The 12,964-nt window shown below is 48.6% G+C and overlaps 1 protein-coding gene across 26 annotated transcripts in view; it reads left to right on the plus strand.

The window, feature by feature from the left end:
- Nucleotides 1-12,964, plus strand: part of PTPRS (protein tyrosine phosphatase, receptor type S) — a 125,036-nt gene that overhangs the window by 72,868 nt on the left and 39,204 nt on the right. For all 26 annotated transcript variants that reach the window (XM_040653492.2, XM_040653495.2, NM_001389360.2 and 23 more), the window contains 4 exons: nt 6,980-7,249; nt 9,382-9,963; nt 10,537-10,670; nt 10,839-10,983. In XM_040653492.2, coding sequence (XP_040509426.1) covers nt 6,980-7,249; nt 9,382-9,963; nt 10,537-10,670; nt 10,839-10,983 — 1,131 coding nt within the window. The remainder of the gene's footprint in view (nt 1-6,979; nt 7,250-9,381; nt 9,964-10,536; nt 10,671-10,838; nt 10,984-12,964) is intronic.

The raw sequence follows: 12,964 nt of genomic DNA on the forward strand, positions 1-12,964 counted from the left end.
GCTTCAGCAACCGCTGCAGAGCTGCAGCCGGAACCAGGCAAATGGCCGTGGTTGAATTTATCAGAATTCAAAACGTTGCCCTGTTTCACACAGCGGCGACCCGTCAGGAGTTATAAAAGGCAGCAGTTGTGGTGCTGGAAGGATAATCCCTTTTCTCCTCTGCTCAAGGTTCTGGTCGCTGTGTTCTTTTCAAGCACAGAAGTTTTTAAATGGTTCAGCAGGCATTTAAAGCAGCACAGTGCTTGGGCTGTGCCTCCACTGCTGCTGCAGTCGTGCACCCAGAAGTGGTTCTGCAGCCAGGTTCCTGCTGAGAACATTTCCAGTATTTTTCAGGGCCCTCTGGAAAACCTCAACTCATTCGGAGGCTGAAGATGAGACCAGGCCAGGGGTAAACGTATCAGAGCACAACTAGTTCAATTCAATTAAAATAAAAACCATAGAACATGCAGAAATAGCATGCATAGGACCTCAGGAAATACGGCTTCAAAATATATTAAAATGTGACTAATTTAAGGAGTAATGGAGCCCTTAGCCTGCTCCTGGGTTAAGTTCAGCTTGTATAATTTGACCATTAAAGCAGAGCTGCCGGTTCCTCAGCCCATCCCTCCATAAACAAGTGGAACAGCTGCTAAGCTCTTCAACTCTCAGTACCTTTTAGAGATTAGGAGAAAATAATTTCAGTTGCAGTGTAGATCTCACAAATGTCCACGAGGTCAATGCAGTCATTGATATCTTAAGACGTAGGAATTGGAATTCCTTTTTAGCTTTGCGTTGGTCAGTTCCTTAATGGGAAAGGAGGGAGGCAGAACCACCATTCGTACAGCTGCCCCTGCAGTGCCGGTTTCCAGGCTCTGGAGTTCAGAGAGGGATCGTTTGGTGATGATTTGGGTCACGTTGGTACTTCCACAGGTGGGGGAGCGCCCTGTCTGTGTTTGGGGTGTCCTCAGCTCTGAAACTGCAGTTCCAAACCAAACCAAACCAAACCAACAAATCTGCTGTGTTTCTGCAGAAGGATTTCTCAAGGGTATCAGGAAACGGATACAAAAAGCCACCACCCAAAAAAGCAAACCAAACTATATATCTATGTATATATCTGTGTATATCTATGTATATCTCTATAGAGGGCACTTTGCAGGAACACTGTGCTGTACTGATCTCGAAATCTCTGCCTGCCTGTGTCTCTTACACCTTTTGCATCGCTGTTCTCTTTGTTTTAGGGGAAAAAATTAGATTACACCTTGTCAAATTAAAGTAACAAAAATAACGTAGCAAAGCCTCTGCTTGGTTTTACGGATCTGCTTGAAAAACAAGTGGGTTCTAATTGTTTTATATTCAATCCTGTAAAAAACAACATATAACGAAAAAAAAAAAGAATTGCAAAAGAGCAGAGATACTCAGCCAGCCTGTCACTCAAATCGTGTGTGTTTAAGCGGAAAAGTAACAACGATTGGGAAGGTAATGGATTTCCTCCAGACCAATTCCAAGCCTTGGTCTCATTCTTTATTTATCTACCTATTTACTTATTTATTTTTATTTACCATGAAGGAAATGAGGAAGGAGGTGGGTGCACGGAGGGAAGTATCTCTTCCTCTGGAGGGACGGAGGTCGGGAATCCAAACCCACGCAGCGTCTCACCGTGCGGTGATTTTGGAATTGGAACGGGAGAGGGAGAGGAAGGGCGGCTGCAGCACAGCCCAGGGCAGGGATGCACCACCTTTTGGGAGGGGAGGACAGGTGTAATCTAAGCTTCACTAATAATGTAGAGGCTGCACATTATTTTGGCACCCTTTCCCCTACCCCTCCTCATTTTGGAGCAAGACGGATTGACTCCTGTCTCACCAAAATGGCCAATAATGTCCGCCTTCTCACCTCATTTGGAGCAGCAGCTTGCTGAGTGTCAAAATGTTTAATACCATTTGGTTTTGTTTGGTGCTTTCAACCACTCACTTCACTTTCTTTTCTTTCCTTTTTTCAATTAATTTCTTCTTTAAGATATAAAGTATGTTTATCTTTTGGTTGGTTTTTAATGTGAATCGGGGTTTGAAGTGGTGGGATCTGGTGTAGTACGTTCTCCTTTCCCCACCTCACTCCTCCTCCAACATTTTTCTCCTTGAGCTGATCTGGAAAGGGCTTAACAAGTGGAACCGGTGGGTGTCCCCAGCACGGGCTGGTTGGTGGTCCTCAGGTTTCTCTCACTAGCAGCGTCCTGGGAACGCATTGTAAGGATGGATTCTGGTGTTGCAAAAGTCAACCCTGGATCTCCCAGTGTCTCTTCCAACCAGGTCTGTAAACCTGTCCTTTCCAAAACATCTCTCACCTGGGGACCCCAGCTCTTTTTAACAGAATGGTGGGGGAGAACCGGAGTGATGCTGATTGGTACCTTTTTGTGGGAAAGAGTAATGCATCAAAAATGCCACTCACAGAACACAAACCTCTCTGTATCGTTGAGCAGCAACAAAACCAGTTGGCTTTAAAGGCTGTGAAAAGCAATGGATCTGTTGAATTTCTACTGAAAACTAACCAGGATTTGGGGGCATGTTTGCTTTTGTGACACACCCAACAGCATAAAACGAACTCAAAACGAACTAGACTTAAGAAATCTTTCTGTGCCTCATAAATAGCTTCTCTGTGCTGTTGGAGTTGCATCACAAGCGTCCAGCTCCAGTTCTTATGTCTGGTTCTATCAGCAGTGAGCTGTATCCTTGTTTAAAAAAAGCACCTGAGAGTTTTTTGGCCGATGAACATGTGTGTTTGTAAGTGCCTGCTTGTGTGTGTCTATCAGGAGATGTTGCACATGCACATGGAGCATGCACGGATGTCTGCATGTAAGGTTGGCTTTGTAAAATAGGTTTCACAAAGCTGTCATGGAAACCAAACATCCCTGAAACTCAGGGCTGAGGTGCTTCTTGGGAGCAGCAGGAGTTGGAGGCCTTGGTCTGACTGCACGCTCAGCATCTGATGGGAGAGAAGAGAAGCACATGGTGGTGTTGGTGACTTTCTGCCATCTCTGCATTGTGTTGGCACTTGGGATATTTTTAATGTGAATTCTGCACAGTAGCAGAGATTGCCTTCAGAAATGCTATTGTCTCCAGGTTAGAAGTCTGCTTTGCACCCCTGTAAGGTGGTAAATGAGTACTAGTGGTAAAACAGGCTGAAGTTTGGAAGAGCAAAGAGCTGCCCTGCTCCAGAAATGGGATGTTCCTGTCTGAGACATACAGAGGGAGCTCAGCCTAGGAAGGAAGGGAGATGAGATGTGTTGATAAATTGCTGGAGTGTGAGAGGAGTGGTCTGCAAAGTGGAGACTTGAGTGCCCCATCACTACTTTTCCATTCCAAAGAGGGCAGTTCTTCCTCTTAGCTTTCCAGTCCTTTGAGTTTGTTGGATGACAAAATAGAAAGATTCATTTCTCTGCATTTTTAGATGAAAAAGAAATCACTTTTTCAGCTGCTATGCATGAAACCCAGCTGGAGCCAGAGCTGAAATTGCTCTTGATTCAGTCTCTCACTGCACTTCAAGCTTTCTGCCCGTCACCACTCTCCTCCTAAGCTCTGACCCAGAGATTCTCAGCTTGAGAAGTGTCATGTCAGCAGTCACATCAGAGTGGTGTGGCAATTAAATCAAACAGTAACATGGTTCCTGGTGTCCAGAGACGAGCCCTACAAGTATTTCCTGTTACAGTAAATGCTGTTGCCACAGCCCTGAGCCCTGGCAGGGATGTACCTAGGGACTCACTGAGATCTCCAGCCTCAGTTAGCGTTGGAATTGTTTTCACATCCCAGGCTGATGTGTGGATGTTTGTACATTTGCGCACACGCAGGAGCGTGTAGCTTTTTTGTAACCAGGATGCACAACAGGAATGCTGCTACCTCTTTTGTTCTTGCATTCATCTGCCAATAATCCTAATCCAAATTCTCCCTTTTCACAGAATGCGCGGTGTCTTCATCTGGCACCAGATGTCCTGGCTGCTTCCCATTACTTAAGTGTGACAAATGCTGTTAAAGCAGCTGAGCAGTGAGGCTGCCCCAAAGCCCACAGAGCTGACCTAAAGCCCTGGGTCTGCGAGGGCGGTGAGAATCACTTCCCACGTGGCTGTGCAGAGGAGGTGGGCTCATGTCTGGGCTCCTGAGCTTGTGTTTTGTGAGTGGCTCTTCCTTTCCCTGCCAAAAACACACAGACAGCAGCGTGCCCCCTTTCAGACTCCGATTCTCAACACTCCGCCATACATCAAATGACGATTTTCAGTTATTAAATTGTTTGTTCTTCCTTTATTTATTTATTTTTTCCCCTTTCCTCTTTTAGTTTGGTTTTATTTCTTTGTGATTAGCCTCGGTTTGAATTAATTGTCTTGTTCTGTTTCCATGACAACTCAGTGTTTGCATCCCACCTGCCGTTGTTTGTTGCTGTTGATGCTGTTTGCTGGCTGGATCTTGTCCGGCGGACGTCTCCCCATTTCTCCTCACCTCTCCCTACCTGCCTCCCCTCTCCAGAAGGTTACATGTCAGCCCTTCCTCAGAAGAGCCATCCCCACCTAGATCTGTCTGCATGTTGACCCCACTTGTTTCTCTTTGAGTTCCCTCCATCTTGTCTCAGACTGTGACCGGTGTGGTCTTCACATGGCTCCATTTTCTGAAATGTGGTACCTCCCTTAACAGACAGTGGAAGGAAGGATGGAGTAGGCAGCAGGGATGTACCCTCGTGTCGAGGGCTAGAAATCTTCCACGTAGGTTTGACAGGAGGGAGCGAGAAGCATTTTGCCTGTTCTTGTGACCCCGTCCTGGTGCCTGAGGTTGTGCAATGCCATGGTGCTCTCCTTACACCTTTCTGTAAGCAGAAAGCCATCTTCTAGTGGTAGTGCCAGGTGAGTTTGCAGTCACCCTCTCTGCACTCACATCCCTTCCCCCGCCACACTGCAGGTGAAGGCGTGCTGTCCATCCCCTTTGCAAATCCCTGCATGCAGGAATTCCCGTCTGACACATCCAGGCTCCTAATGCCTTGAAGCTGGAAGCCTTCTCTTCCTCCCCTCTCTGGTGTTCAGGTACCAGTAACTGCAGAAAGGATCTGGTAGCATGATGGTGAGAGCATACCTTCCTGTGAAGACATCTCTTTGTCTTTTTTGTGGGAGGACGTGGAACCATATTTGGCGTTCATTTAACAAAACCGCACTAAATGGAAAACAGCCACTGTCTCTCCTGGCAGCACCCTTCCTGCCTGAAAGGGTCCCAGTGCTGAGCGGCAGCTGGGGGAGCGGGCTGAGAAGTAGACACTAGAAAAGCCAGGGGCATCTGAAGGCACTGGGACTCGGGAGGAGAGATTGCAGGCTTAGCTTTGAGTCCTCTGCATTGCTATTGCATGGATGCAGCTGTTTCTAACTTTAGATAGGTTGCTCAGAGGAAGTGAACATCAGAGCGGGTATTTTGCAGGCCCCATCACTCCTCCTGCCCCTCACTGCCCCTTCCCAAGGGCTGTTCATTGCATGGCTCTCTTGAGCTGGAAGCATTCCTGCTCCTTTCCTCCCTGGCTGCTGCCGCTTCTCGGGGTCTGAGTCCTTCTCCCTCTGCTTGTGGGATGGGACTCTGTGCTCAGCTCCCTCCTAGGGCCCCTCTGACCCACCTCCTCCCTTTTGTCCCTTCTCCTGCTTCCCCCGGAGGAGCAGCACCCACCTCGGCCGCTCTTAATTCAGAAAATGGAGCCAAGGAAACCATACCGTCCCCTGCGTCCGTGTTCTTACCATGTCAGGTCTGGAAGCTGCATCCACTTCTCTGCTAAGGAGATGCACAGAACATGTCACTGTTTTCTCAACGTTAAATTTTCATTACCTTGTTTTTCTTATTAATTCTATTCTATTTATTATTCTGCCAGGGCTGAGATGTGACAATGTGAGCCACCACATTGGGTCACATCAGCTAGAAAAGTATGCAGCATTAAAGTGGGTTTCCCCCTCCCCTCCCTCTTTCTCTCTTCTCTCCCTCCCCTCCTGTTCTCCTCGTCTTCTTCTTCCTCTGTTGCTCTCTTCCTATCCTGTATCCATGTGGGCATTTGCTAGCGCCCATAAATTCGATTTCTCTGCATTTTCTTCTTTTTCTCTCTCTATCTCTTTCTCTCTCTTTTTCTCTGTCTCTTTTTTACCTATTTTGCATGATGTTTGTGACTCTGAAAGCTGCATCTATCAATGGAACCGTGTCAGATCTTAAAGAGGCTTTGTTAGGGTTTCTATACCCGAAAACCACAAAAATTTCATTAGAGTTTCTCATCTTTTCCACGCTCGTTCTCTCCCCAGGGGGACGGATCTCACACTCAACCACCAGCTAAACTTTTACCCATTTGGGGCTGTGCTGGATGTGGGTTACATCCTGTGGCTCACTGCAAGACTTGGCCTTTCGAATGAGGCGAAATCTTGAGAAGTTTCCACCTCCGCGCCCGCCCTCTCCGCCACCACCCCATGGCTTGGGGACACCCTCGGGCCGTGGTGGTGGAAGAGTTGGGTTCCTGCAATGGGGCCGAGCCAACCCCGCGGCTGGGGGGGCGGGGAGCTGGGGCCCCCAGCGGAGGAGATTTCCGAGGCTCGCCATGCCAGCACTGTGCCTGTAAAGATGAGAAATTGCTAATAAATTTTTGTGTATTTATCTGTGCTGTGATGGGTCTAATCTTGATCAATGGAACCCTGTTGCTATGAAATACCGCTTTTATGTCTATATTCTATATATTGTTTGTGAAGTAAACATTTATTTGAAGTTTAATTTTATTGGTTTTTGGTTTTTGATTTTTAGTTTATTTGATTTCTGTTTTTTTTTAATGAAGGAAGAAAATAAATAATGACGAACACCATCTATATTTAAATTATCTTTTGCTCTTTTTTCTTTTTCTCCCTTTTCTTCTTTTTTCTTTCTTATTTTCTTTCTTTTTTTCTTTTTTTTCTTTGTTTTGCTTTTGCTTTTGTTCCGTTTTGTTTTTTTGTTACCTCTGTGCGTCTCGTCCGCAGTTCGGCGCGTGGCCCCTCGCTTCTCCATCCTCCCTGTCAGCCACGAAATCATGCCCGGGGGCAACGTCAACATCACCTGTGTGGCAGTGGGCTCACCCATGCCCTACGTCAAGTGGATGCAGGGAGCAGAGGACCTGACGCCCGAAGATGACATGCCTGTGGGCCGCAATGTCCTGGAGCTCACGGATGTCAAGGACTCCGCCAACTACACGTGTGTGGCCATGTCCAGTCTGGGAGTCATAGAAGCTGTTGCTCAGATCACGGTGAAATGTAAGGGAGTGTGAGCACGCCTGCGTGAGCGAGTGCGTGGGTCCCCGGACTATGCATGTCTGCAGGAGCGCGAACACGATGAGTGAGCTGCTGCATTGGTGTGTCCATGTGCAAGGCATGTCTTGGGTGCACGGTCATACCAGAGTGTCTGAGCATGTGTGCAAAGCCAGCGTGGGCATGCATCATGTTTGTGCATGTGAGCATATGTAGATTATGGTCCTGCCTGTGAGCCTTCACCAGTGCATGAGTGCGTGTGTCACCATGGCACTGCATTGGGTTGTGTGAGGAGCTGTGCCTGCTCGCGTCTTTGTGTGCCTGCATGAGGTGAGCCTGTGACTGATGTGCTCATGATGGATGTGGGACGTGATCATGCATGAAAAAAAGGTGGTTGTGCATGAATGCGTGTGCATGTGAGTTAGAGCAAAGTGGCTGTGTGGGCATGCAGGTGCCTGACTGCATGTATGTAAGTCCATTTTGATGCAAGCCTGTATGTACATGTGTACATGAGCATGAGCAGGAAGGTAAACTTGTACATCGCGAGTGCCATGTGCTGTGATCTGTGCGTGCATCTCTGGGGATCCCACACGGCAATCCTCAGTGAAGGGGATGCTTCTGGCTTGAAATTCCATTGCTTTGGGACCACTGGGTTGTCTGTTACAGAGATAATTGGTTTAAACCCCTGCATGCTTGTTTCTTTCCTGGGTATGGGGCTGGCTGGGCATTTTGCAAGGAGCCTTGGATGGTTTGAAGCCTGCATGCCGTCCCTTTCCAAGGTTAGAGATGCAGCCGAGGCCCTGAGGCTCTCTGACATGTATGCCCTTGGACTGGAGCCTAGATCCAGCATCTTAGTGGCTGTTGTTGCCTCAGCAAGAGGGGACATAACCCCAACTTCCAGCTAGCAATTCCCAGGAGGAGCACAGGTGCAATCTTCAATCTGTCTGTCCTCAGCAGGGGAGTATTTAAACCCAAGCGGGATGCCCCCGTGGTTGGGTGAGTGTAGAGCTCTTGTTTGGGCTGGTGACTGCTCTGAGTGATGGCACTGCCTGAGAGGGATCTTGGGGTGGTGGGGTGGGAAAGGAATTGGAGAAGAGGGGGAGAGGAAGAGAAGTAACGTGGAGAACGGGAGGGCTAACAAGAAACTATCCTGATGGTGTCAGTGCATCTAGCTAAGGAAGGGCTCATAATAGAAGTGAGTAGGGACCAGTGAGTCTTGCCATGACACTCATCCTATGAGCTCACGTGCTAGTTAAAGGATGCTTGTGGCTTGACTGAAGTGCTCCTTATTCTCCTGAGTATTTTCCACCTTCTCTTTCTTCCCTCTTACACTCTTAATTTAAAAGGCCAGAAGCCCTTGCTTCTGCTTCTAGCTGTCCTCTATGGAATTGTGCTGTGCTAGTACATTCTGCCCTTTGTTGTTTTATTTTGGTACCATTCTCCTTACATTCCTTTGTGTAAGCATCTGCAATATTTGCCAATCAGAAGATGAATTGAGAAATTAAAGCTTTAGAACTTGAAGTTTAGAGAAGATGTGATTGGAAGGGTTCGAAAGCATGTAGTGAGGAAAACACATCAAACTTGCTGGTAAAGCTTTCCCACATTTAGCATACAATCTTCAGCACATTAGTCTTTTGTTTGAGAGACAGGGTAGACAAGACATTCACTAATTAAGACATTTGTGGATTGAGATTAAGTACTGCACATATTGATAGCTTTCTAGTTCTGGATATTGCAGTCCTCACTGTCCCACTACCTGCATGCCAGATGTGGAGAAATTCAGCAGTGCCAGACCTGGGCAGCCAGTGCTGCTTCAGAAGATCTGATTGCGTGCTCTGAAGGAGCCCTTGCAAAACTGCTTTTCCTTACTGCCCTGTGAGCTGAAGGATGTTCAGCTGAAGTCTGTGCTAATGAATCCAGATGTTGAGCTGAGCACTTCCCTTTTGATGGAGCAGTTTAAGAAGGATAATAGAGTGTATAACTAGGTTCATAATATTTCAGCAGCACTTTGCTGAACTGACGCGCTGTGATTGGTGCTGTGCCTCTGGCTCCTACAGCCCTAACTAGCCCAATTAAGCACCATTTCAGCATACATTTTCTGTGTTTTTTTTTAAATATCTGTTCTTCCTGATTCTCAGCACTGCCCAAGGCTCCTGGGACACCAGTGGTGACAGAGACGACAGCAACGAGTATCACCATCACCTGGGACTCTGGAAATCCAGACCCTGTGTCCTACTATGTCATTGAATACAAGTCTAAAAGCCAGGATGGACCATATCAGATCAAAGAGGACATCACCACCACACGCTACAGCATTGGGGGGCTCAGCCCCAACTCTGAGTATGAGATCTGGGTCTCTGCAGTCAACAGCATTGGGCAGGGGCCTCCCAGTGAGTCAGTGGTCACTCGCACTGGGGAACAAGCTCCTGCCAGTGCCCCCCGTAACGTGCAGGGACGAATGCTGAGCAGCACCACTATGATTATCCAGTGGGAGGAACCAGTGGAGCCCAATGGGCAGATCCGTGGCTACCGTGTGTATTACACTATGGAGCCTGACCAACCTGTCAGCAACTGGCAGAAGCACAATGTGGATGACAGCCTCCTCACCACAGTGGGCAGCCTCCTTGAGGATGAAACCTACACGGTTCGGGTCCTGGCCTTCACCTCCGTGGGAGACGGGCCTCTTTCTGACCCCATCCAGGTTAAGACGCAGCAGGGAGGTGAGTACCTGCGTCACTGACCTTGGAGGCACTGGGCTGCAAGAGGGAGAGGTGTTGGCTTTCAGCATTATCCAGCTGTGACTGCTGTGTCACCAGACCATCTTTTTCTTTACTAATTCAATTTGGTTAAAATAGGAGTAACTTTCTAGGAGGAGGTTTGGTCCGGCAACTGTAACCCAAGGGGTTGGCGCATGATTTTTGTTCTGTCTTTGCTCAGAGAGGCTGTTGCTTAGCTGGGAAGGGCAAGCAGTTATACAGGGGAGAATCCGTTTTTGCTGATCCATTCTCCAGAGTGAGATATCTTAAAGTTTCCACTTTATAAATGTCTTTATTACATTTGAAAACTCTTGCTGCCAAGGGAATAGCAAAGCTTAATTCTTGAAAGCACCCAGAAACCACCTTCTGAGAGCTGAATGGGAGTGGCATTTTGCTGTTGACATGCTCTTCACACCCAGGCTTTGAAGAAAACAGGGTAGGATTCTTCCAGTTAGCCAAGTTAATGTTGTTCCTCCTGTCTCTCATCTCGCCTCCTCTGCCCCTTCCCGCCCTGTGGGCTGCCCTTCTCTGTACCAGTTCCTGGGCAGCCGATGAACTTCCGAGCAGAAGCCAAGACAGAGACAAGCATCGTGTTGTCATGGAGCCCTCCTCGACAGGAGATCATAGTGAAGTATGAGCTCCTCTTTAAGGAAGGAGACCACGGCAGAGAGGTGAGTCTGGAGTGGAGCAGCACTAAGGGTTGGGGCCCTGAGGAGCATCCTCGCCCTTCGTTCCTTGAGGTGGCTGAGAAAGGGGAGCAGGGCAGGTGTCTGGGCAGGGCTCGCCTCTGCTCTTTTTTGTTTGTTTTTATTTTTTTCTTCCCCCCTTGCCCATCTCAGGTGCCAAGGAACTTCGAGCCAACGACTTCCTTCACCGTGGAAGGCCTGAAGCCCAACACTGAGTATGTCTTCCGACTGGCTGCCCGCTCGGCTCTGGGCCTGGGGGCCTTCACCCCGGAGGTCAGAGAGCGCACCTTGCAGTCTAGTAGGTGTCTCTCCTTTTCACACCCTTCTCTGAGGGGAAGACAGTCAGGGAGCCAGAGATGGTGGGCACAGGGGTATGGAGCTGTGGGGAGGATGTTCGCGGTACAGCGGCTTTCTACCCACCCGGGGTTCCCATGGCGGGCGGTGGGCATCTCTGGGACCCAGTACTTTCTCCCTTTAGACACAGAGGGCTGAGATGTGATCAAAACACGGGGCTGGGGCATGCTCTGCATGGCAGGCAATGTGAAGTGAGTTAGCAGTGTCCATGCAATGAGTGGAGGGCAGCTATGATCTTGTGGATGGGCTCAGCTGGCCCCGGTGCTGAGCTGGCCCTGGTGCTGAGCATGCTCAGGGAGGATGGCAGCCCACCATTGGGCAGCAGCTTGGCTGCCCGCTAGCAACAAGCCAGCAGCTGCTGTCTGGAAGGCAGGCACAAGCAATGGAGCAGGGAGATGGTGGGGGACTCAGGAGGAAGAGGAAGGATGGTGATGAATCAAAACTCCAATTTTTTTTTACCAACCTTTGGGCAAGCAATCTTCATGCTGTTCTCTGCGAGCGGCCTTGTAGCCACTGGGAGGAAGGCCTGCTGTCCCAACAAGCAGGGAATGGGCCCAGCTGGGCTCCAGCAGAGGGGAGAGAGGAGTCATGTGGAGGCTGTGGGGGATACTAATGACATCGGGATAGAGCGTATGCAACCAAAATGTGCTGGTTTTAGTTTAATGGATTGTCTCCCTTCGCTGTTGCCCTGGGGACAATAACCCTGGATGGCAATATTTCAACCTGGGCTTTTCACAGATCTTTGCTTTTAAATGAGGTGTTTTTTTCACTGCATGAGTGGCTGTGGCAGCTGTTCTTTGTGTTTTCTGTCTCCTCTCATCTCTACTAAATCACTCCGCTGCAGTTTGGAGTAGCCGGGAGCAGAACTAACTCAGAAATGACTCTGGTCACCAGTGTGAGGAGAGAGTGTCTGCTCCCATCCCTCAACCCTTAACAAGGGGAGCAGTGGGCTGCTGGCAGGCACCCGCCCTGTCTCCCCATTGCAGTTGTCACTCCCTGCTGTCTCTCTTTCTTTTTCCCGTCTCTCTTCTCCTTCTCTCCCCCCAGGAGTGGGATGAAAGAGGAGTCTCTTTCTGCATAGACAGAATTCCTTATGGGGCTCTCTCAGTCCATTCAAACATATTTTGTTTTCTTGTTTCCTTCAAACGTTTTTCCCCCTTTTTCTTTTTTTTCTTTCTTTCTTTTTTTTTTTTTTTTTTCATATTCTCTGTTCATATCCAAAGAAAATCCTTTCCTGACTTGGCTGCAGATTCACTGGTTCTGATCCCAGAATGGTACTGCCAAATGGACTATTGCTACAGGGTGGGGGAAAATGAACTGAAAGAACCTGAAAAATAATTGTCAACCTTACCCACACTCTGCTTCTGTTTTGCAAGGGGTTTCCCTCCTTGAGATCCATGGGGGTGGGAAGAAAAGAGAGTCTTGGATTTGTGCTTTCTGGCTGGAAGGAGGGCTGGGGGTGCCAGTGTCAGCAGGGCTTAGTGACACTGAATATTTTTCCCTAAAGGGTGAAGAGAAAGGAGTCCGGGAAAGGGGAAGGCTTTGGGTCTTTTTCTAACCTGGCACCTGCCCAGAGTGAGGCCTGGTTTATTTCTCCGTAGCTCAGCTTTCAGAGGGATAGTTTCATTAATTTAACACTCTTAAGAACATCAGCTGGGAGCTGTCAGTGTCCTGTAACACGATGAAACATTTTTTCCTGGCTGGCTGTTGGAGGAACGAGTCAATTCTCCCTGGTCCAGGCGACATCCTTCGGCTCACAGACCGTCTGGCTCAAGACAGGCTTTTGTGTCTTCCCTCTGCAGCTTCTTTTCTGTTCAGCTCCTCCTTGGCCCGCTCCATGGCTCTTCTCTCTCTTCTCTCTTCCGCTGTCTGCCTGCTTGCCTGCATGCTCTCTCAGCCCAATGAAACCTGCTCCCTGCTCTCTG

Source organism: Gallus gallus, chromosome 28 (assembly GCF_016699485.2).
Source record: "Gallus gallus isolate bGalGal1 chromosome 28, bGalGal1.mat.broiler.GRCg7b, whole genome shotgun sequence".
Lineage (NCBI taxonomy): Eukaryota > Metazoa > Chordata > Aves > Galliformes > Phasianidae > Gallus > Gallus gallus.